This window comes from Wyeomyia smithii, chromosome 3, assembly GCF_029784165.1.
Source record: "Wyeomyia smithii strain HCP4-BCI-WySm-NY-G18 chromosome 3, ASM2978416v1, whole genome shotgun sequence".
NCBI lineage: Eukaryota > Metazoa > Arthropoda > Insecta > Diptera > Culicidae > Wyeomyia > Wyeomyia smithii.
The window spans coordinates 105,359,277-105,380,615 of NC_073696.1; the positions used below are offsets into that span (position 1 = coordinate 105,359,277).

At 40.6% G+C, this 21,339-nt stretch overlaps 1 protein-coding gene across 11 annotated transcripts in view; it reads left to right on the forward strand.

Annotated features, from left to right (window-relative positions):
* The window catches only part of LOC129732282 (insulin receptor substrate 1), a 376,321-nt gene extending 356,473 nt beyond the window's left edge, over positions 1–19,848 (forward strand). For all 11 annotated transcript variants that reach the window (XM_055693013.1, XM_055693012.1, XM_055693015.1 and 8 more), the window contains one exon: positions 13,012–19,848. In XM_055693013.1, coding sequence (XP_055548988.1) covers positions 13,012–16,033 — 3,022 coding nt within the window. In that variant the 3' untranslated portion in view covers positions 16,034–19,848. The remainder of the gene's footprint in view (positions 1–13,011) is intronic.
* The last annotated feature ends 1,491 nt before the right edge of the window (positions 19,849–21,339 follow it).

The following is a 21,339-nucleotide window of genomic DNA, read 5'->3' on the forward strand; positions in this document are numbered from 1 at the left end:
AAAATTTTATAGCGTCATTTTGCTTGTTTGGCTTTGACCTCGAATCCTCATTTGTAGAAGTCAATAACTCTCAATGAGTAATATATATTTGAAACAAATTATTACGCCCTTTGCTGTGTAGTTTGCTGTATTCTTCTTCGCGCTGAAGTCTCGATTCTGGCTCGACCATGAGCCGCATTGATTGAATTCTGTTGCACATCTGGCCTCTTCAAAAACTGGATACTGCTCGTCTCCTCTTGGTAATATCGTTTGGCTTTACCTCCATCTCGACCATAGACACCCGCCGTTCAACTCCCCTCACAACCGTCTGCTTCCCTTTTCGCGTCATACTGGGCATTATGGTATGCCCCCATCTCAGCATCCGTTGTAATCACCTCGGTCGTCTTCGAAGATCGGGAACTCGTCTCGTTGTCAATTCTTAGATGCTAGCTGCCCTACTTAGCAAGTGGTGCATTATTTTTTTGCCATTATTTCATCAATTCTTTTTTTCGTTTTGTTACTTTTTCCACTTGCTGTTTAAAATTACTGTTCACTCGCGTACGGGCTTCATTCTACACATTCTACATTCTATTATCTACTCTAGGCTTCTACTTACAATCTAGGCCCGTATTTCTCTTCTTGTTCGGATGACATAATTCGGTTTTTCCCCCTACTAAGTTGTACATCATTTGTATTAGATTTGATTTAGTATTTCAGTATTTGATTCATCTGATTTTACAAATATAACATTCAATTGTGCATTGTTTACTTCTTTTCCATTATGCACTCTCTAACTTTGTTATTTGATGTTTTTTTTTTCATTTGAAATCATTTCGACACATATTTATCCATTTATCTGTATTAGGCTTTTACTTTCCGCTTTAAAATATCAGTTTAACTTGTCTTGTGGCCCATTATTAACGCTTTTGTTTTTCATCAAAAAGAGTTCAAATAACTTTCTTCAATTAAAAAAAAAAAATAGCATCAATTCGTTGCTTTGGTTACATATTTTCTTCATTTTGCGTTCTTTCCAAATATTTTCCTCCTTCTTCTTATAACAGTTTTCAATAAAATAAATCTGTTTCCGCACAATGTATTATTTTTTCATTTCTCTATTTTTGTTTCATCATGTTTTCATCGAACAAACCGCATTGGTTCAATCTTTTCTTTTCCTTTGTCAAGTATTTCCTGTCTGATTCATAAATAACTCTTTTCATTGTACAAACCGCGTTGATTAAATATTTAGCGTTTTCTTCTGTCTTCGTTTACAATGTTCATCTAATAACTGGCGTGTTCTTAACACCTCATATCATCTTCTATTTGCACCTAAAATGACCCGTCACTTTCTCATCTGCTTTATTCTTTAATTTTTTGCATCTCTTTTTGAATCTGTAATTATTTAATTTTCGATTTGTCTCTTGCTACTGTCATACTTACACTACTTACACTTCTCCTGGTATGCAGTAGTCTGCATATTTCCTCTCCCCCTTCCATCCGAAGGTGCGACCGCCCGCTCTAGTGATTCCTGAAAGATAAGAAGGTTAGGAAATAAAAGGAAAATCTCGCACACTCACTCATTCTGGGTTAATTACTCCCTTGTTTACTCTTTCAGTCAGCATTCACCTCAACCATTCCGGGTTAATTACTTCCGATGTATACACTCACACAACCTTAACTAATGAAAGAATAGTTCGAATCCCTTCAAGTCAGTAGTCTTTACGTCTGGAAAGTTCAGCCCTCTTTTCAAATGTCTTTCCTAGTTCTATTGTTGTCTCCATCGCAAAAAAATGTCCCAATACAGCATCCATCGATTTTCTTCTTCGTTTTCCTATTAAGCCAATAGCTATCAAACCACGTTTTCATGAGGTCTTTTGTTCACTATAATTTCTTTCCCATGTTAACATTTGCATTTTACAAAAGAAAACAAATGCTGTTCTAAATTCTTTCAACTCTTTTTATCCATTACAACCATCCAGATCATTCTAGTAATTTGAATTCCCCAAGTTTTTTGTTTATTCAACCTTTATCGGCGGGGTTCCTCGTCCCTCACGCCTTCATTCGTATTTGAATTTTTTCAACTGTGTCATGCCATGCCACTAATATCATCAAAGGCTGTATATCTTTTTCGGCGACTTATTCCATTTCTTCACGCCTTTACTTTAGTATGCTTTCTTCCGTTTGGTTCTGCCTATTAATTCCCGTCAATGAAATCATTCATCTTTTTCGGCGACTTTTCGTATTTCTTCACGCCTTTACTTCAGTATACTTTTTCCCGTTTGGTTCTGTTTATGGACTCCCGTCAATAAAATCATTCATATTTTTCGGCGACTTTTCGTATTTCTTCACGCCTATATTTTACTTTTACCTTACTTTTTCATACAGTTTTAGGTGCTTGCTATTATAACTCATGCCATCCAATATCGTATTTCATTAAATATATTCTGTCCGTTAACCTTGAAAGCATAGTTTAAGTTCATATATTCAGTCATAATAACGCTTAAGCCGGTTATTATGAACTTTTTCTAAACGGTTTCCGTTTTTGATTACCGTGGTCATTTCACTTGGGAATTCCACTACTTCATAAGGTCCTCTCCACATATTCTGGAGCTTTTGACCTGATCCTGTCGGGACTGATTTCACTAAAACTAAATCGCCATACATGGGCTGCCATTCATTTGCCTTTCTGTCATAAACTTGCTTGCGCTTTTCTTTTGAATCCTTTAGGTTGGCCTTCGCGTTCGCGTGGAGGTCAAAAAATATTTTTTTCATCTCTTGTGTATATGTTTCATATGTCAAATTGTCCACTCCATTCCGCTTGTAAATGGAGGTGGGAATGCGTGCTGTACGTCCATACAACAATTCGAAAGGGGTGTACCCCGTTGATGAGTTTACTGAAGTATTATACTGAAACGTAAAAAATGGGAGTAAGTTATCCCACGTGTGCGGTTTTCCGCCAATAAATTGCCTTAGGTAAGTTTTTAACTCCCGATTAGATCTTTCCACCAAATTTGCTTGTGGGTGGTACGGACTCGTCGTTTTTTTCTTAATTTTCAAAATTTTGCACACATCTTTCATGAGTGTGCTTACAAAATTCGCACCGTTATCTGTAACTAACTCCAACGGTACGCCAAATTTGCAAATATAATTCTCTACAAAAGTCCTCGCTACCGTCTGGCTTTCTTGGTTTTCCATAGGTGCGACAGTTAAATATCTAGTTAGGTCGTCCTGCATGACCAGACCATAACGATTTCCTAAGTCGGATTCGGGTAACACTACTATATCCATGTATAATTTCTCGAATGGCTCCGATGCGGTTGTGGTGATCTGCATCGGTATCTTGTTTGATCTCCCATTTTTATTCTTTTGGCAGGAATCACACTGCCGAACGTAGTTCTCGATATCCCGTTTCATCGTAGCCCACGTAAAAAGTGTGCCAATTCTTTGGCGCATTCGTCGCGCTCCTACGTGCCCTCCTAAGGGTGCATCGTGAAATTCCTTTAAAATTGTTTCCACTTGATCTGGCGCAATTACTGTACGCTCGCTATTAGCATTATATAATACTATTTGTTTTTCTAGCTTACCCGCTAGGAACTGAATCATTTGCAGAACTTCCTGCTGCTTGATTTTTCTGAATGATATTAGGTGAATGACCCCGGCTGCCTTTACTGCCGTGGGGCTCTTATTGAAGCTATCTAAAAATTGTGAAAAAAATTTCCGGCAATCGATCAATGAACTTTCGCTGCCGTCTACTATGAAACCGCCTACCTTCTTGTCTTTAAATTTGAGTACACCATCCTCTACGTAGTCTTTCAATCCTTGTGACAGCTGATACAGTGTCTGAAGTTCTCTGTACGCCGTCCGACTGTTCAAAATGACAAGACGAGCTTCGATATTCCTCTCGTCCAATATTCTCTTCGAGACTTCCACCGTCTCACTTGGTATCAGGTCATTTGATAATGCCTGTGAAAAGTCATCATATGAAATGTTGACGAGTTGTTGCTCATCCTCGTCCTCAGCGATGTCCGCAATGTCTATGGCACTCAAATCTTGTATTGTGCCGTTCAAATCATCCGAAGCGTTCTTCTGCTGCTCTAGCAGGCGTTTCTGCTGGCGCGTAATCATGGCTATCTGCCTGTGGGGTGAACTTTCTTGCCCCTGACACGTCCCATCTGATAAACGTGACAAAAAATCGGCGACTATATTTTCGCTACCTTGTTTATACCTGATGCTGCATTCCAAACCCTGCAACTTTAGTCTCAATCTTGTCAGCGTTGGAGATGTCTCTTTGAGCCTCCAAATAGCTCTAAGTGGTCTGTGGTCCGTGTAAACGATAAACTTTTGACCAAAAATGTAATGTTTGAAATATTCTATGGCCCATACAATCGCCAATAGTTCCTTTTCTATGATATGATATCTGGTCTCTGCACCTACAAGTGCACGACTCGCGAACGCGATCGGCCGGTGCATGGATTTTTCATTCGACAGGACGGCTCCAATAGCATAATTGCTAGCGTCTGTCGTAATAACAAAAGTGTCTTGATAATCTGGCCGGACTAAAACTGGCTCTGTAATCAGCGCGTTTCTAAGGAATTCGAACGCTTCCTGACATTCTTTTCCCCACACAAATTTAGCGTCTTTCTTCAACAAATCATTCAGCGGCTTGCGCTTCTCCGCGATGTTGGGGATAAACTTCCCGTAAAAATTTACTGTTCCCAGAAATGACCTTATACCTTTTACGTTTGTGGGTGGCTTAAGGCTTTGAATGGCCTTAATATTTGCATTGGTGGGTTTTATGCCTTCTTCATTAACGACATGACCCAAATACTCCAGTTCCTTTTTCAAAAACTGACACTTTGATGGTTCTATTTTTAAGTTATGTTTGCGCAAAGCTTGTAATACTTTTCGCAAGTTATCATTATGGTCGGTGATAGTGTCACCGAAAACTATAATGTCATCGAGGTAGACAAAAGCTTTCACGTCCCCTATCTCAAAGAGAACAGTATTCATAAGTTTTTGGAATGTTGAGGGGCTGTTCTTTAGCCCCATCGGCATCCGTGTAAATTCGAAGTGGCCTTTGGGAGTGGAAAACGCCGTCTTAGCCGCATCTCGGCGGTCTATCGGGACTTGATAGAACCCCGATTTTAAATCAATTGAGGAGAAATATTTTGCTCCTCCAACATTATCCAATATCTCATTTATAAGAGGTATTGGGTATACAAACGGCTTGGTAACTTCGTTCAATGATCTAAAGTCTACCACAATTCTGTACCTTTTATTACCGTCAGCATCCGGTTTCTTTGGTACACATAACACCGGTGCATTCCAAGGACTAGTGCTGGGTCTAATAATACCCTGCGCCCTCATTTCATCGATTTCCTTATTAATGTGCCGTTTCGTGGCCTCCGGAAATCTATATTGCCGCTTATTGATAGGCACCTCCGATGCAGTTTCTATCGTGTGTACGGCGGCGTCAGTAGTAGTTAACTTGTCGCCCTCGAAAAAGAATATATCCGCATAGCTTTCGACCATATTCTTCACTGTCCTGAATTCTCTATCAGGCAAGTGCGCCAAATTCAGCACTTGCCGTAGTTTTTCAATTCTTGCATTTCCTTTTGACTCTGGTGTCAGCTTGTGCTCCAACAGGTCATAGTCAAGCCTCGAGTCTAGGTCCAACTCGGTCATTATAGTATTCTTCGAGTCAAGAAAATTGTTCTTCGGCTCTTCATTTCGATATGTTTGGTGCTCTCTATTTATTTCGTTTTTGTCTACGTCAGCCTCATTGCGGGCTGTGTTGCTAGTATCTCGCAACTCGTTCTGCACCATAACTCTATTTCTGGCTGCCACATAAACATGTTGACTAAGGACTTCGTCTTTGGGCATACTCCACGGACTCAAGTCGTCCGGACTTCTGTTTCCGTGTTTCTTGAACACTATGTAATCAAAATTATTTCCTATTTGAAGCGTATGCTTCTTTAAGAATTCTGCGCCGATTAATCCGTCGCTTGGCAAATTTTCTAATATATGAAATTGCGTCGGGATCAAAAAGTCTCCGACTATTAAATCCAACATAATTGTACCTGAGGTACGCACAATGTCTTGGCCGATACCTCCAAAAGTGGTTACGTCCTGTGTATTTACCGGTACATTCAAAAGATTCACAATGCGTGCATTAATTATATTCGCACATGCACCTGTATCTAAGATCAGGTTCAACGTAAATTTGACATTCTGCTTAGCCAGTAGGGTTAACATTAAGTGCCCTCTGACATCGTAATATACTCGCTTAGCCACACAAGCACTGTTGTCTCTTATGTGATTGCATGCGGTTCTCCAATCGGCTATTTCTATATGGCTGGGCTCGTCAGTGATTCTCCGCCAATCGACGTCCTGGCATAATTCCGCGAAATCATCGCTAAAGTATTCTTTCGCAAACGGGTCCTTTATCCCATGATTTTCGTTTTTCTTTTTTTTTTCTCTTTCACTAGCAGCACTACCTTCCAAGCTGCTGACCTCGATAAATCGTTAAGTACTTTTTCTTCAGTTCTCTTTTTTTCCTTTTTTTTTTTAAATAACACACTCTTTTTCCTCCGCGAGCACTACTTGGATTAAAACTCCGAAAAACTATTTCATTTTTCACTGAACCACAGATATTTAAACCACTACTTTTTCTTTTTGCTCCCTTAGCGTGATTACTACGACCGAGTTTACGACCGCGTCTGACTTCCGAGATACGTCCGAAGATTAAAGAAAAGATTCAATGGCGCAGAAAAGACCACGCGCTGTCACCACATGTGTAGGTATACCTATATCCTGGGTATAACCTACCAGGACTTTCTCCAGAAAACCCTGTACGCGCAATTGGCGCGGAATTAATACACACAGATTAACGTGGACTAACTGACTTTATTTTTCGTACATCACTACTTAAATATACCCTACCGGTAACTCAGAGAGAGAGACTTTCTCCACTCTCTGTTTACCTTACTAATCTCTTAACCTATGATCTAGTACCGCATGTACGATAGAACGCATGCGAGAGCATCAACACCGTTGAACCGGCGACTTCTGTTTTGTTTACAACACAAAACTTGTTTATTTTATTTGAGTTTGTTTGCCTGTAGCACAGCAGAAGGCTGCGCGAAGTTCTTTGCCGCCTATTGCATAATCTGTTGATATCTAGTATGTTGACAGAGCCGTACGCGGTCCTCTGTCAAGGAAACCAAATGTTTCGCCAACGTTTGCTTAGCAGAACCGTTCGCGGTCTTACATCAAGATCTTTCCTGCTTTCTTTACAAATGATCTTGTTTTTAGGGGACAACGGCAGGCGGCCGTGTCCTGGTTCTACACTCTACCTGTTTTTCATTTCTTTCAACGGAAGGTTTACTGTCTTTCGGACTAAGCTAAAATGTACCGTATCACAAAATTCTGCGTGACGGAGCATAAGGTATTTTCTGCGCGGGTGTGACGTCACAACTGTTTTATGTTAATTATAATCAACTAGCCGTTGAGACTAGTGCAAGTTATACCTACCATCGAAAAATTACTCTCCGCGATGCCATGAGACTCTTTAGGACCTGAGCCAAACCAGTTTGCGCGTTTCTGATCTAATAATTAGGCTTGATTTGAACCTCCCATCAGAACTGGTCATTGCTTGTGCCCAGTTTTTATGTCTGGTTACCAAATAATATTAAATAATAAAGGTAGAGTAGCAGCTTTGATACCGTGACCAGGATTCGCACCAATTTGTCATCACGCACTTGGCTATCGTGAGTTAGGTTTTGCTACCAGTGATTCTGCCTTTCGTGCCCTTCGAAATTCTGCCTTTTGAAATATTCTGCCTTGTGTGTACGGTCATAGACTTCTGCCTTTCATGATTCTGCCTTTAGTGCTTCTGCCTTTCGTGATTCTGCCTTCTGTGGCGAACCCACAACAACGCTTTTGGCAGAATTCGACTTCAAAAGATGTGACACTATAGCTTGTTAAGCAAATTAATTTCAACAATCAACTGGACACAACAGCTGAGCTGAACCTCTGTTGGTGAAACTGTGTTTGCTTTCTTTAATCAACTTTATGACATCTTCGAAAGACTGATTCTACGTCGCAAAATCAGCACATCTTCTTTTTTTCCTGAGCTATGCCGCTAGTATAACTGGATTCGCAAAGCCCGTAGTCGATCCTTTGGGGCCAGATCCGAAAAATAGCAATTTCCTGCGGTTTATCAGAAGTAAACGTTCCAATCTCTTGGCGACGACCTTTGCGTCCAGATCTGAAGTTACACCAGTCATCGTTTTGTTCTTTTATCAGGGCCCAGAAATCGTCGAATCGCGTTTCATCGAACGTTAAGTTATTGAAAAATGTCATGATCCGGTTAAAGCTGTACCACTGGTTAAAAAGGTGTAGCTAGTAGCAGATTGAGCCTCATCTCCTATTAAATTGGAAAGGATCCAATTCCCAGGGACAACGCGCTTCGCTCTGATACCTGCTCGAAAGCTGCACCTAGCTGTTCTTCAATGAAATAATTCTGTTTCCTGTCACCAGAGTCGTTCGAGCCCTGCGTGCGAGTTGGAGAGAGGGGCCTTCCACCTCAGACCCATAGACAAGTATGCAATTTTTCAACAACACCCTCGTACCTGGTCAACTTCCGTGTTTTAGTTCGTTATTACTTTACGATCATTCATCTGACGCTGCACAACCTACCTGCGGGATACTGGGATGCATTGACCCACGCACTCTTATCCTTAACCTTATGTCGTCCCGTTCCTACGTGTGGCAGCGGGGAACGAGGCTACACGGCAAGTATAATACTGTTTCATCCGTTTCCACCTTTCCACTTCCAGTCTTCGGCAACATGACGTCCCGTCGCAAGTATTTACAGAACGTGGCCCAGCGGCTGACGACCACTCTTCTGGATTTATTACTTAAAGGTTCGTGGACTTTGGGCCAAAATTGACGATTTCTTCTTGACGGCTACCGAATGTGACCCGACTTTATTATGTTGACCGAGACCTGGCTTGACGATCATATTAAATCCGCACAACTTTTTGAGAATCTACCGCCGAGAGTAATTTGGGAACGCCGAAACGATGGTGTACCTTCAATTGATCCCTTTCTATCACGTATATTTGTTGCCTGTTCCGCTCTACTAGACCGGTTTAGCTTGCACAACCTGACTCAAGTGAACTATGTTACCAACGATCACGATCGACTACTAGACCTAGTTCTTGTGAACGATGCCACCTCATGTCAAATTGCAGAAACGAGTGAGTCCTTACTAGCGCTGGACATGAATCACACAGCATTAGATATAACTATGATTGAAAGTCACCCAGTGCTATTTGATAGCATATATAGGTGCCATTCCAAGTTTAGATTTTCGCATAGCTGACTTTGAATCCTTAAGCGTTGCCTTCTCTCACATCAATTGGAAATTTTTGAAATCCTCTTCTCCCGTCAATGATGCCATAGAGTACTTTAACTGTGCTATCAATTCAGCAATCGATCGTATTTTTCCTTCGCGGAGACCAAGAAGAATAAGTTATTGCTACCATGGCTAAACGAAAAATTATCTTTCGCTGTTGGCCCGAATTGAATACCATCCTGTGTTCTGAAACGATGTGCCGCGGTTCTCATTCATCCACTATGCCTGCTGTTCAATTCATCTCTTCAGTAACGTGTTTCCTTCTAGTTTCAAGTTTTTCATCATGTTCCCGCATCCAAGAAAAGCGATAGACGCGACGTACAAAACTTCAGAAGCATTACATCTCTCTGTGCATGCTCCAAGGCAATGGAAATAACCATTAACGATGCTCTCTGCGCCAGTTGCAAACAATGCATCGGATCAACATGGTTTTTATCCGAAACGAGTTTTCATCTGATTGCCCGCGAAACATGAGAAACGGTGCCCAAATAGATGCAGAATACTTTCAGCTAAACTCGAAAAATTGGGAGTGTCATCTTGCCTCGTGCGATACTTTGCATCCTATGTAATGAATCGAACAATATGTATGAAGAAAGGGACTCAGTTTTCAGTACAGTTGACTAATGTCTCTGGAGCACCCTAAGGTAGCAATCTTAAACCGCTACTCTTCATGTTATTCATCAACAATATTTCCCTGCTACTTCTGTTGGTTGCCGTGAATTGTACGCTGATGACGTTAAATTTTTTTGAGTTGTGAGGAATACTACGGACTGTGTTGAGCTTCACGTACTGTGTTGTTTTCAGCCTATGGTGTTCTAGGAACCTTTTTTCTGTAAGCATTCAGAAATGTAGCATTATCTCCTTCTGTCGGACGAAAAAAAACCATTTTATTTGATCTTATATGTCGGGTCAGCCTCTATCTAGAGTGACACAAATTCGAGATTTGGGAGTTATTCTGGATACTACGCTCTCTTTTAAACTTCACTACAACGAAATCACATCGACATCTCGGGTTTATGTTCAAGATAGCCAACGAGTTCCGCGATCCGTTTTACCTTAGATCTGTGTAATACTCTTGAGTGCGATATATCTTGGAATTCTGCTCCGTTGTATGGCATTCATTCTACAACTCCTGGATTACTAGAATTGAATCCGTGCTGCCGAAATTTGTTCGATACGCCTTGAGATTCGCGACCCCACACATCTGCCAGCATACGCTGAACACTGTCGGCACTTAGGAATGCAAACCCTAGAATAAAAACGTTTTATAAGTTCCAAGCTGTATTAATAGATCAAATGCTCTGGGTGAAATCGATGCCCCAGAAATTCTCGATCACCTGGATATATAAGCCCCCGAACAATCCCTTAGACCTAGGTCCTTGCTGAGCCTGCCCCAACGCAGTGTACAATATGGTCAGTTCGACCTAATACACTTCATGTCGGCCTACTTCAATACGGCGCAGATTCGATTGACTTCAATGTTACTGGAACAGCATTTTAAAACAGACTTCGTGCTCGTAGATAGATTTTGTGATCGTTTATTGACTTTGTGTAAGTATTAAGTTTTTTATTAGGACAAATACCTTGTCAGATGAAATTTTAACAAATTATACATATAACGACCCAATTGGCAGACTACGTGGCTACCGAACTGTAGCCATGGACCGAATTGCGTGAAGCAAACTTTTCGAACAGCAAGGGACACTTCGGCCTAGAACTGACTGGTACTGTAAGTGAACCTCATTTAAAACTATTGTGGAATATCGATACTTTACTGTCTGGCTAGTGCTTGAAACAGTCGTCCACCGGTTCATAATTAGTGCAGATAAGCCTATAATCAGCGAGCTTCAGGGTGGTTTCATAGAGCGTCGCTCAACTACGACCAATCTGATGGATTATACCAATACACTGTTCCCTGCTGTGTAATCCTGTTGCCTACTAGATTGACCTGGTTTCTCTCATAATCGAAAAACTGCTACTTTTGGGCTTCCCATGCTGGATATTTGAATGGCTAAGATCCTACCTTGCTGGAAAGAAGCTTTTGTCAGAGTAGATTATAAAGTCTTTGTAACTTTTGACGTCATCATCAGGTGTGCCTCAAGGAACCATCCTCGGGCCTCTAATTCTTATCTTGTATATAAAAAACTGCGGTGGAACTCAATTATTCTTGATCGGATTGATCCTAAACGGGACATAGGTGCTATAGGGGACAGCAAGCTAAGATTCAGTGAGCATGTTCCGTCAACTATTGCCAAGGCGTTCTCTGTACTAAAATTTATCCTTCGCCACGCAGCATTCATCACAGATGTGTATTAGACTGGGACACGGTGATATGGGAAAAAGCGATGATGTTATTTTTTCGCTCACATGCACTTTTCGTGTTCCTTATGGATCCTATAACAACTGTGTAACTTTTCAGATCGATGGGTGAAACGCCCGATTTGTGACCGATTTTTAAAGCTTCCATACGATTTTATATTGGAAAAACCTATTGCAAATTCAACCATGTGATGAGAAATGATATCGCTTAAATTTATCTTGGAGGCTTCCCCGAAGATACTATGAGCAAAAATCACACTTTGAATTTAATTCCACGCGAAATTATTTCTCATACTTAAGCAAGTTTGCAATAGCAGCAGTGTTGCAGGAAAATTTCAATGGTGAGCCGTTCGCCAGACATTCAATCAGTTTGGAGTGAATAGCTGTTTCTACAAGCATCGTAGCGCCTTACGGTATTCAGAAGAGTTTTTTCCAGGAAAATTTCCTACCAATATCATGTATCAATATATTTTTAGGAGGCAACTGAATATTTATAGGGAATAAGTTTTGAAAAAGTGGATTTTCCCATATAAAATCGTATGGAAACTTAAAAAATCGGGCGCAAATCGGGCGTTTCACCGATCGATCTGAAAAGTTACACAGTTGTTATGGGACCCATACTACCCATAATCGCATGTCAGATCCAGCCTCATTTTCATCAAGTTGACAAAACAGCGCGTTGAGGTATTTTTCTTCCTTAAGTTATTTCAGCTGTTGAGCGTGGTTCATTCCCATATTTTCGACATAATATAATGAGATAGACATTTACCATAACTTCTCTAGAAGAACGATAAAAATGCAGGTGGGACTAGTATGCGATTATGGGCAGCATAAGGAACACGAAAAGTGCATGGGAGCTAACATTTATTTTTTGTCCCACCCTAATGTGTATGCACTTGAATCATTGTACTACTCGTTAGTGCGTAGTATTCTAGAATATACAGTTCTGGTTTAGACACCGTATCTCGTTTCGCATGGACTGAAGTTTGAACGAGTACACCAGAATTTCATACGATTCGCGCTTCCCTGGAAATTTTCGAAGACAAAGAACAAATGAATTAAAATCAATTAAAGTGAATCATAATTCGTCTGTACCGGGAAAATTTTTTCGGACGTTGGTTTTTAGATTCGATTTTTTCTCGAATCGTAATACACATTGCTGTGTTAAGATTTATACTTGAATATAAATTTAAATAACTAACTTGAAAATGCACCGAGTTTTATTCACTTCATACAGTAATTTTTCAGTAACTCATGCCTCAATACTAACCAACATGTTGTATTACTCATTCCAGCATGTACCTGGGTAGTTCCAGTGCACATTCGCGCGCCTCGAGCCTGGCGGAGGACACCGTCGACGGTTACGTTCCTATGGCAGCCCCATCGCACACGACGGAAGAGTACGTGGACATGGAGCCTTCACACAACAGCAACAGCAGCAGCAACCGAACGGTTCCTGTCCCCACGGTTACGGCGACCGGTATGATAGCGGGCAACGGGGGTAACATCAGCTCAGCCGCTTCCAGCTGCAGTATAACGTCCGGGACACCGTCGACTGATATGCGCTTTTCCGAGTATCACCTCGAGAAAGTTGTTGCTCGCTTTACACCCAGCGAAGATGACGAAATGGATCGACCCTTGCGAACGTATTCTGTGGGCAGCCGTTTAGAGCACAACAAGCGAAAATTGCGAGTCGATATGCTGAGTTCCGAAGCGTCGTCCTCGAATTCGAGAGCTCGAGCATTCTCGGTTGGGTCCAGAGCGAAAGTTCCGCGATCGGATTTATACAAGGGAGCTCCCATCACGGCACCTTTGCTGTCTACGGGCAGTTCTGGTAGCATGCAAGAAAGTAGTAGCAACACCGGTAGCATTTCCAATTCGGCCATCGGAGTTGATGTTGTTTGCTCGGGTGTGAGTCCTGTAGTAAAGACGGGTAAGAAATCTTCCAGTGCGCCGGTGCTGGCTATCAAACAGCACGGTTCCTTCGATCCTATGGATGATCTCATGGAGATTGACTTTGGCACACCATTCCATGGGGAACAAGATGTAAACAGTAGTACACCGCAGAAAGCAATGGGTATGGAGGATTACATGGAAATGACTGCTGGAAGTGGCAATCAAAGCATCGCCGGTTACGTAGAAATGAAACCAGGCCATATTCTTAGCACTTCTGCAAACACAAGTGCCGCTGAAGAAAACGACTACTTGGACATGAGACCTGGTACTGCGGGACTTGAATCGAACCTGTCGACGAAAAGCACAAGCTCTCCTATTAAAATTAATTCGCCCAAAAAGTTCAACGGAGGCGGTGGTAGTAGCAACAGTAACTACCTTGATATGTCGTCTCGTTCGATGGAAGCAGCCTCCAAATCCTCTACATCATCATTGAACCGTACTACTAAAGCACCTTCGGAAGATTACCTGAACATAAGTCCATTGATGATGAGTGACGCTGCCGCAGGTAGTGGTGGAGGAGGTGGAGGCGACAGCGGTAATGAAGATAAAATGACCCATGAAGATGATGAGTTAGTAGCCCCTAGCAGTGCGCCCGAAGGTTATATGGAAATGTCCTGGAATCAAAATAAATCAGGAATCAAATCTGATAGTCATACCACATCGACTGCATCTGATGAGTACATCAACATGGATTTTACTCGCCGCGAGATGGGTGGATCATTACTGGGACCAGAGTCTCGATTGAGCTCACATCCCATAACTATTCAGCCGGGTAACGGTAATCGCGCTTCCTCCGGAGACCTGATGGAACCAAAGATGGGCGGTGTACCGTCCAGTATTCCAAACTATCTTCCCTTGAATCCTGCGACAGCCGCTATCGCTCAGCGGCATCCAGTTGCGGCTCAAATTGGCTTTAGTCCAAAACCAAACAGTTCCCGATCAAGATGTGATTCGAGAGACAGTGGAATTGTCACTCCTTCCGGTAGCCAAGCCACGATTTTCCCCTTTAGTCCCGGAAGTCCAATCAAGTCGTTTACGATGAGCTCGGAACCAAGCGCGGAGGAACGAAAATGTTATATGGATGGAACGACGGGAACATTGCGGATTAGTGAAATGGAAGAAGACGGCAGCGAGTTCCTGGTTGGCAGTAAGCCACAACCTCAGTCAAAAGATCCCGAAAGTAGTAAGCTAGAGGATCTGAGCCATAACTATGCGGAGTTGAGTTTAGGTCAACAGCAGCAGCAGCAACAGCAAAAGACTGATAAAAGTCGTCAAAGTTCCTTTAGTAGTACCAAACGAACGAATCTAAGTTTGATTTTGACTACGTCTACCAACACTAGAACGACAGCTACGGTAACAACAATGAAAACTTCTGTTGAATATCCAGACTACGTCAACTGTAGCCCAGCGACAACTCCGGTCGCTGTTTCAAAGCCGGCAACTCCAATGGCTGTTGACGATCAAGCTGGTGATTATGCCATCATGAATCCCGCAAGTCTGAGAAAACTGTCAAGTACTTCGCAGTCTGAACTGCTTTTCACCACAGACGCAAGTCTTCCACCACTAACGAGAAAATCCAATCTGATCGGTTTTAAACCGATAACGTCCAGCCAGGACGAAGTTCTTCTTCAGAAAAAAGGCAGCGGCTTTTCACCAAAACCGATCTTTAACCGGCAGTATTCGGAACGTCGGCCTGGATCATCTTCCATGGAAGTGCCGAGCTACGAAATGCTTCAGCGTTCTTACTCCCGACCAAATAGTGTCAACAGTGAGAAGATCAGTAGCAAGTGTCCGTCAGTTTCAGCAGGATCAACACGTCCCAATTCGGCCAACAGCGATCGCCTTCCTACCATATCCGCTACCTCATCATCGGCTTCCTCAACATCAACGCTGTGCGAGAGCAAAAATCAGAGTCCGACAGCGTCTAGTACGATGATTGCTGCTAGCGGTACAATATCTGCGGTTACCCATGGTGCACGACCCGACTCAGTTACCTCGCATACAGACCCGCACATCATTTCACGGCCACCGTCGGTTAGTTCGGAACGTGAACTACACTACGCCAGCCTTGATCTTCCACCTTGCGGAACAAATCCCCCTCCCAGTGCAAGTGCCACCAGTCGAATGGAGGTTGACTCCGATGGTAGTGCCCCTCCTTCGGCAAATTCCGCCGGACGCCCTGGGGGAGGTTCGGATTCGATGAATTCCAGCCCTAGTCCAAACTCAGGATGTACCTCGCAACAACAGACTGGTTCTGCCTTTACCTATGCTCAAATCGATTTTGTCCGCTCGCTTGCACAGGCACAACAAGTCCATCAGCAACAACAGCAGCAGCCGTCAAGCAAAAGTAGCCAGCAGTAAGAGTACAGCAGCAGCAGCACACACACATACAAATACATACACAGGTACACTGAAACTGCCAATCCGAAACTACAGAACAGCCCCTCCTTTGAATGTAAGTAATAGTGTTAAGTACTGTGCTGTTCCGCCCCTGAGGGGGGCATAACATACACACAAAAGCGCAAAGACACCGACTCACCTAATCCGAGCAACCGAGAAATGAAATCTTCTGAACAAGAAAGTTCACAGTTACCTTTCTTTCTACGTATGTATGAATGTAAATAAACGCGCGCGCGTACAGCCGCAGTGTCTGTGGCATCACGAGACAGACGGATGAGTATCCCCAGTTTTTCCGGGGTTGGAATTTCCTCTCTAGTACCCAGAGAGACAGAAAACATCTTTATAGACATAACAAAAATAGTCGCTAAGCGTAGAAAAATTGATAAAAAAAAAAGAAAAATATTCCAAAAATAGTGTAATCAAAAATCCATTGCAAGAAAGAGCAAAAATAAAAAAAAAAAACAGAAAAACCTTAAACTATAAGCTGAAAATTCAATTGCCAAAATAAGCTTTACTTGATTTTGTTGTTTTTTGTTCACTTTCATCAGAAGAAGGATAACAGAGAAATGTAACGTTACACAAACGGTTATTTATTAAGGGTCAAAGTAAAACACACACACACGTACGCAGATAAATGCCTAGCCTGTAAGTAAATTAATTCGGAATGAGTATTGCTGTAAGTTTAGATTTAATCTAGAAAGAGAGAAAGCAACTATAGAAAACTTTATTTTTTATTAAGAAAAATCAACTTTTTAACCGGTAAGAGGAACTAGGCTTAGTTGGAAAAAATATAACTTATACATATTTATGCGTAAGGAAAAAAGGTAAGAAAAAATAAAAGAAAAATATCTATATACATAGGGTAAGCGCGAAACAGTACGCAGTAAGTGGTCAAAAACATGAAAACTATTCATATATACAAAAACACACAAATCAGTGAAGAAAGAAGAAAACAAACAAAAAATCGCATCTACATTTTACATACTCGCATACAACAACAAAACACGGACGGCAAAACTACTGGCTAATGCAATTATTGTTTTCGTATGGTGTTAATTTCCGTTGTTTCTTTTTTGTTGGATTTTTTTTTCGAAACAGGGCCTAAATTGAACCAGCACAATTAGTCTTTTCTTTTGATTTAATTAGGTTACTTATTGTTGTCTATGAGTTTGAAAGTCTCTTTCTTTCAATTTTTGTTTTTGCAATTGTATGTTATTTAAAACTCACAGCTCTGCTGGGTTTGACCCTGAGCGAAATGTAGGGTACAGGTGTTATGGATTAGACTCGACATAGTTTTACTCGTTGATCAAAACATGTTTGCATAGAGACGATTCAGTCAAAAAACTGAAAGCCTCTCTAACAGACATAAAAACATGTTTACAATGTAGACATACCAAATACGAAAATAAATCACGTATTTATCGAAAGATGTGTTGGAAATCTGTTTTTAAGTGAACCAAATTTAAAATTTGATGTTTACGACTTACGGTTTTAAACTTCATTTGTTCGTTTTTTTAATGTAAGTCCTAGCAACTTACAAACGGTTTTTTAATTATTGTGATTCAATAAGCAGTGAGATATTTTTTTACATTGTGATTCATTTCTCTTTTATTTTATCTTTTGAGAACAGGTTGATAATTTTTGTAAAGTTTCAATGAACATCAAAAAACCCTTCTTTTTTAACTGCTGCAAGAAGCTTCAGTTTTGTGGTTTAAACGCATTCTAGTCTCACTTTCCTGTAAATCATTATATTTTTGTTCAACATCTTTACATTCCGAACAACTTTTTGAGTTAATTGTTCATCTCAAACCTGTGCTTGTTGAGTTCTTTGCTCATTTGTATGTTAAGATAATGTAATTATAGGAAGTGCATCAATCAACTTGGATTCAAGCCCGTACTAGTTTTCAATTGCAGGTTGTTATGCTGAAATTGGAGCCTATAACATTTTTTAACGATTATTTATGTTTTTTTTTGTCATGTCAGGTTTTGGGCACAGATTTTATTGAATATAGACAGATGTTTTCTATATTTTTCAAATTTTATCTAAATGAAAAAAGCGGGACTTTTGCGGAAAGGATTGTGTTCAAAATTTTTCAACCAAATTTGGCATAGACATGGAGTGGGGACTAGTAATGCCTAAAAACTTAAACGATTTGAAAACAAAAGCTGTCAGTAATCTTAGCACAAATTTATGAACATTTCATTTGCCTGATAGTTGTTTGAGTTAGCAATACTATTTTTTCCTGTATGACGTTTATGGCTGAAGAGTCTAATACCTACTATTTTAATTTTAGTAAATGTGTCCTTGGCATGGTGTTTTAGCCAATTGAATTAAATTTCGTAAATTACCCGCTTTACTAAATTTAAAATGTAGTAATAAGACAAAACATGGAATAAGTTCGTAAACTATTTTAATTCTCTACCATACTTGCTTCTGATTCAATTTGTGTCACTCATTTGCGTAATTGAGAAAAAAGTATGAGTATTGTTTTTGCATCGAACTTCGAAATAGTGGGTTTAAAATTTAAGCTTCCAAATTACGCTTAAATCTGTCACGATCGATTGATTTAGTTGTATTGTTGATTGTATTTCTGTTCTATTCTGTTATGTTTTCCGAATCGTAATGTACCAGCAATCACTAAATTTCCTTCATATTTTTTTTTCAATTATTTACATTTTTTTCTTGATTTCAAAGTTTTATTTTACTCAAGTTTTGTTAATTTTATTATTTGCTTATTTCACTAGTACCATCTGTGCAATTTGTTAAAATTATTGCTGGTTCGCTCTTTTTTATTTATTTACTCATCTAAACATTAGCCAACGGAATGCCAAAATTCAACAGGGAAACGAAGATGTCATAGCAAACAAAAAAAAAACTTTCAACTAGTAACATACCTATTTCAACTGCAATACGATTTTTCTTTCGTACGATAGATCGCGTGAAGAGTGCGCCCGCCCGATTATATTTAGTTGCGACACTGATACAAAATACCATTATTCGGCAATGGCGAACGCCACTCCCCGTAAAACCCTAGACTAAACGATGAAAAACACATCGCAAAAAAGGCAACTTTATCATTTCATTCGAAACTCAATCACACAATCCATGCAAGTTCCATGTTGTGGAAAAAAGTGTCTGAACGAGAAAGAGAGAGAAAAAAGAAAAACACAGTAGGCTAATTTTAGGCAAATTTTCGGCATATTTGGATATAACAAAAACAAAGATTTCCCCCCCCAAAGTAAGCGAAACCGCTGAAGAAATCTTCTTAGATCATACGGTTCGAGTCAATCAGAATTGGCTACAAAATTAGAGGTAACAAAAATAAATAATCTTAAGAGCCTATCTTGGTCCCAGAACAACAGTTGGGAAAAGTGTATATTGGCAAAATTATTTTACTGTTTTTATCTCCGGCATAGAATGGAATGTTTTTCAGTACTGGAAAGAGCAAGTAAAAGAGTAAATCAAACATTGAGAGAACCCTGTTACGGATAGTCCTAACTAGGCAGTAGGTTTAACGCAAATTGTATCTTTAAGTACGCAGGACAACGGTGGAAACTTTATTCTAACAGCAACATAGTGAACAAGAGAGAAAGAAAACAACACTTAAACATTAAATTTAAATACATGAATTAAAAAAAAAAAAACAAGAAGAGAATTAAACCGGAAACACTGTGTTCAATTTACGACTCTGAATTCATACATTGATATTGATCAGCTTTACTTTTTATTGTAACAGAAGGTAAAAAATAAATGAAAATTCAAAATATATTACAAATCTAGTGTGTTTGCAGAGAAACTGTGAAGAAGTTGATGACGTCAGTGCGTCTTTCAGGTTACTCTCTGTTGTAGTTTCTACTCCTTTTTTCGAACAGGAACCTATCGTGTATCTTTCTTTACAACGCATAACTGTCGCAGGATCTATCCCGTAGACCTGGGTACCTTTACTCTAGTCCATTCACTGTCATGAAAGCAGCTGTTGTTTCACTCACTTTTCGAACGAATGATTTTAACTACTTCCGCACCATTTGATCATTCTTGTTAGAGTATTATTTACCTTCGATTACTTGGCTCTACTGAGTCGTACGCCGCATTGAATTCCACAAACCGATGGCGAGTCTGCAGGTTGTACCACATTGACTGAAAGGTCTCTGACCTGACACAAAGGTATGTTTGAAATTAATCGATTGTACCAACCTCATCTCGAATGATTTCAAAATTTCATGACATTTAAATAATTCCTTCTCAAGTTATTGGTCTCGAGATGACGCTATTTATTTTATTTTTTTTTTATTCTCGCTTATTTTCCGTCGGTCTAGTTCCGCCACTGTTGTGGCCAATCACCGACGCCCAGGGAGGCGACTCCACACCCAGGACCCTAACTCACGACCCGTTTATTAACGGACCGGCGCCAACGGCTTTACTTCCTCATGCGATGGAAGGCGTGATCCCAGAGATTTTTCGCCTCAGAAAATCTCCCGGTGTCGGCTAGGATTGAATCTAGACCAGTTAGGTTGGTTGTGAGTGGATCACGCCACCCAACAACCATCGACACCTATGTCGGCGGTGGGATTCGAACCCAGGCGTCGAGCGTGGTAGGCGGAGACGTTACCAACCACACTAGGCCCCCGCTTACGCTATTTATTTTGTTAACCATGGGAAAAGGGTTGATTAAGCACTGCTTCCTGATGAAAAAAATACGGTTCAAGTAAAGCAATGACCTTATAACCGTTACGGAACATCTGCTCCCCAGCTGATTCAACCTTAAAATGTTTGTCGTGACCTTATCTCTACAATCGATGTCCCTCACTCAGGAAGGCCATATTAGGCAGTTACACTGGGAGATAACCAGAAAATGCGTAAAATCGTACTAAATCTCTTGAGTACTCCTATGTCCAATCGGTAGTCGGCAGTAGCTTTTGCCTGATAAAGGTCATCCGAAGCACCCAAAAACGCAAGAATGCATCGAAAAAGTGTTTTTTGGTATTTGCATGGCATAACGTTTACATTAAAAAAATGAACTTTTCTCGGAAGGTGATAAAAAACCTAAGACACACAAGTTCGATATAACTACCATAAAGGGTTATTATATTAGCTTACTTGCCAAAGAATCCTACGTCCTTGCGAGCGGCTTTCCGGCAGTTAACAGGACTATTCGTTATGGCGGACGAAAACATGCGTGTGACCTGTTTTTTAATTCTTTCTTCATCTTATTCATCAATTCCTCCTCAATTTTCGAGCAAAACCTGTTGGAGTAGATCAGGTTTTC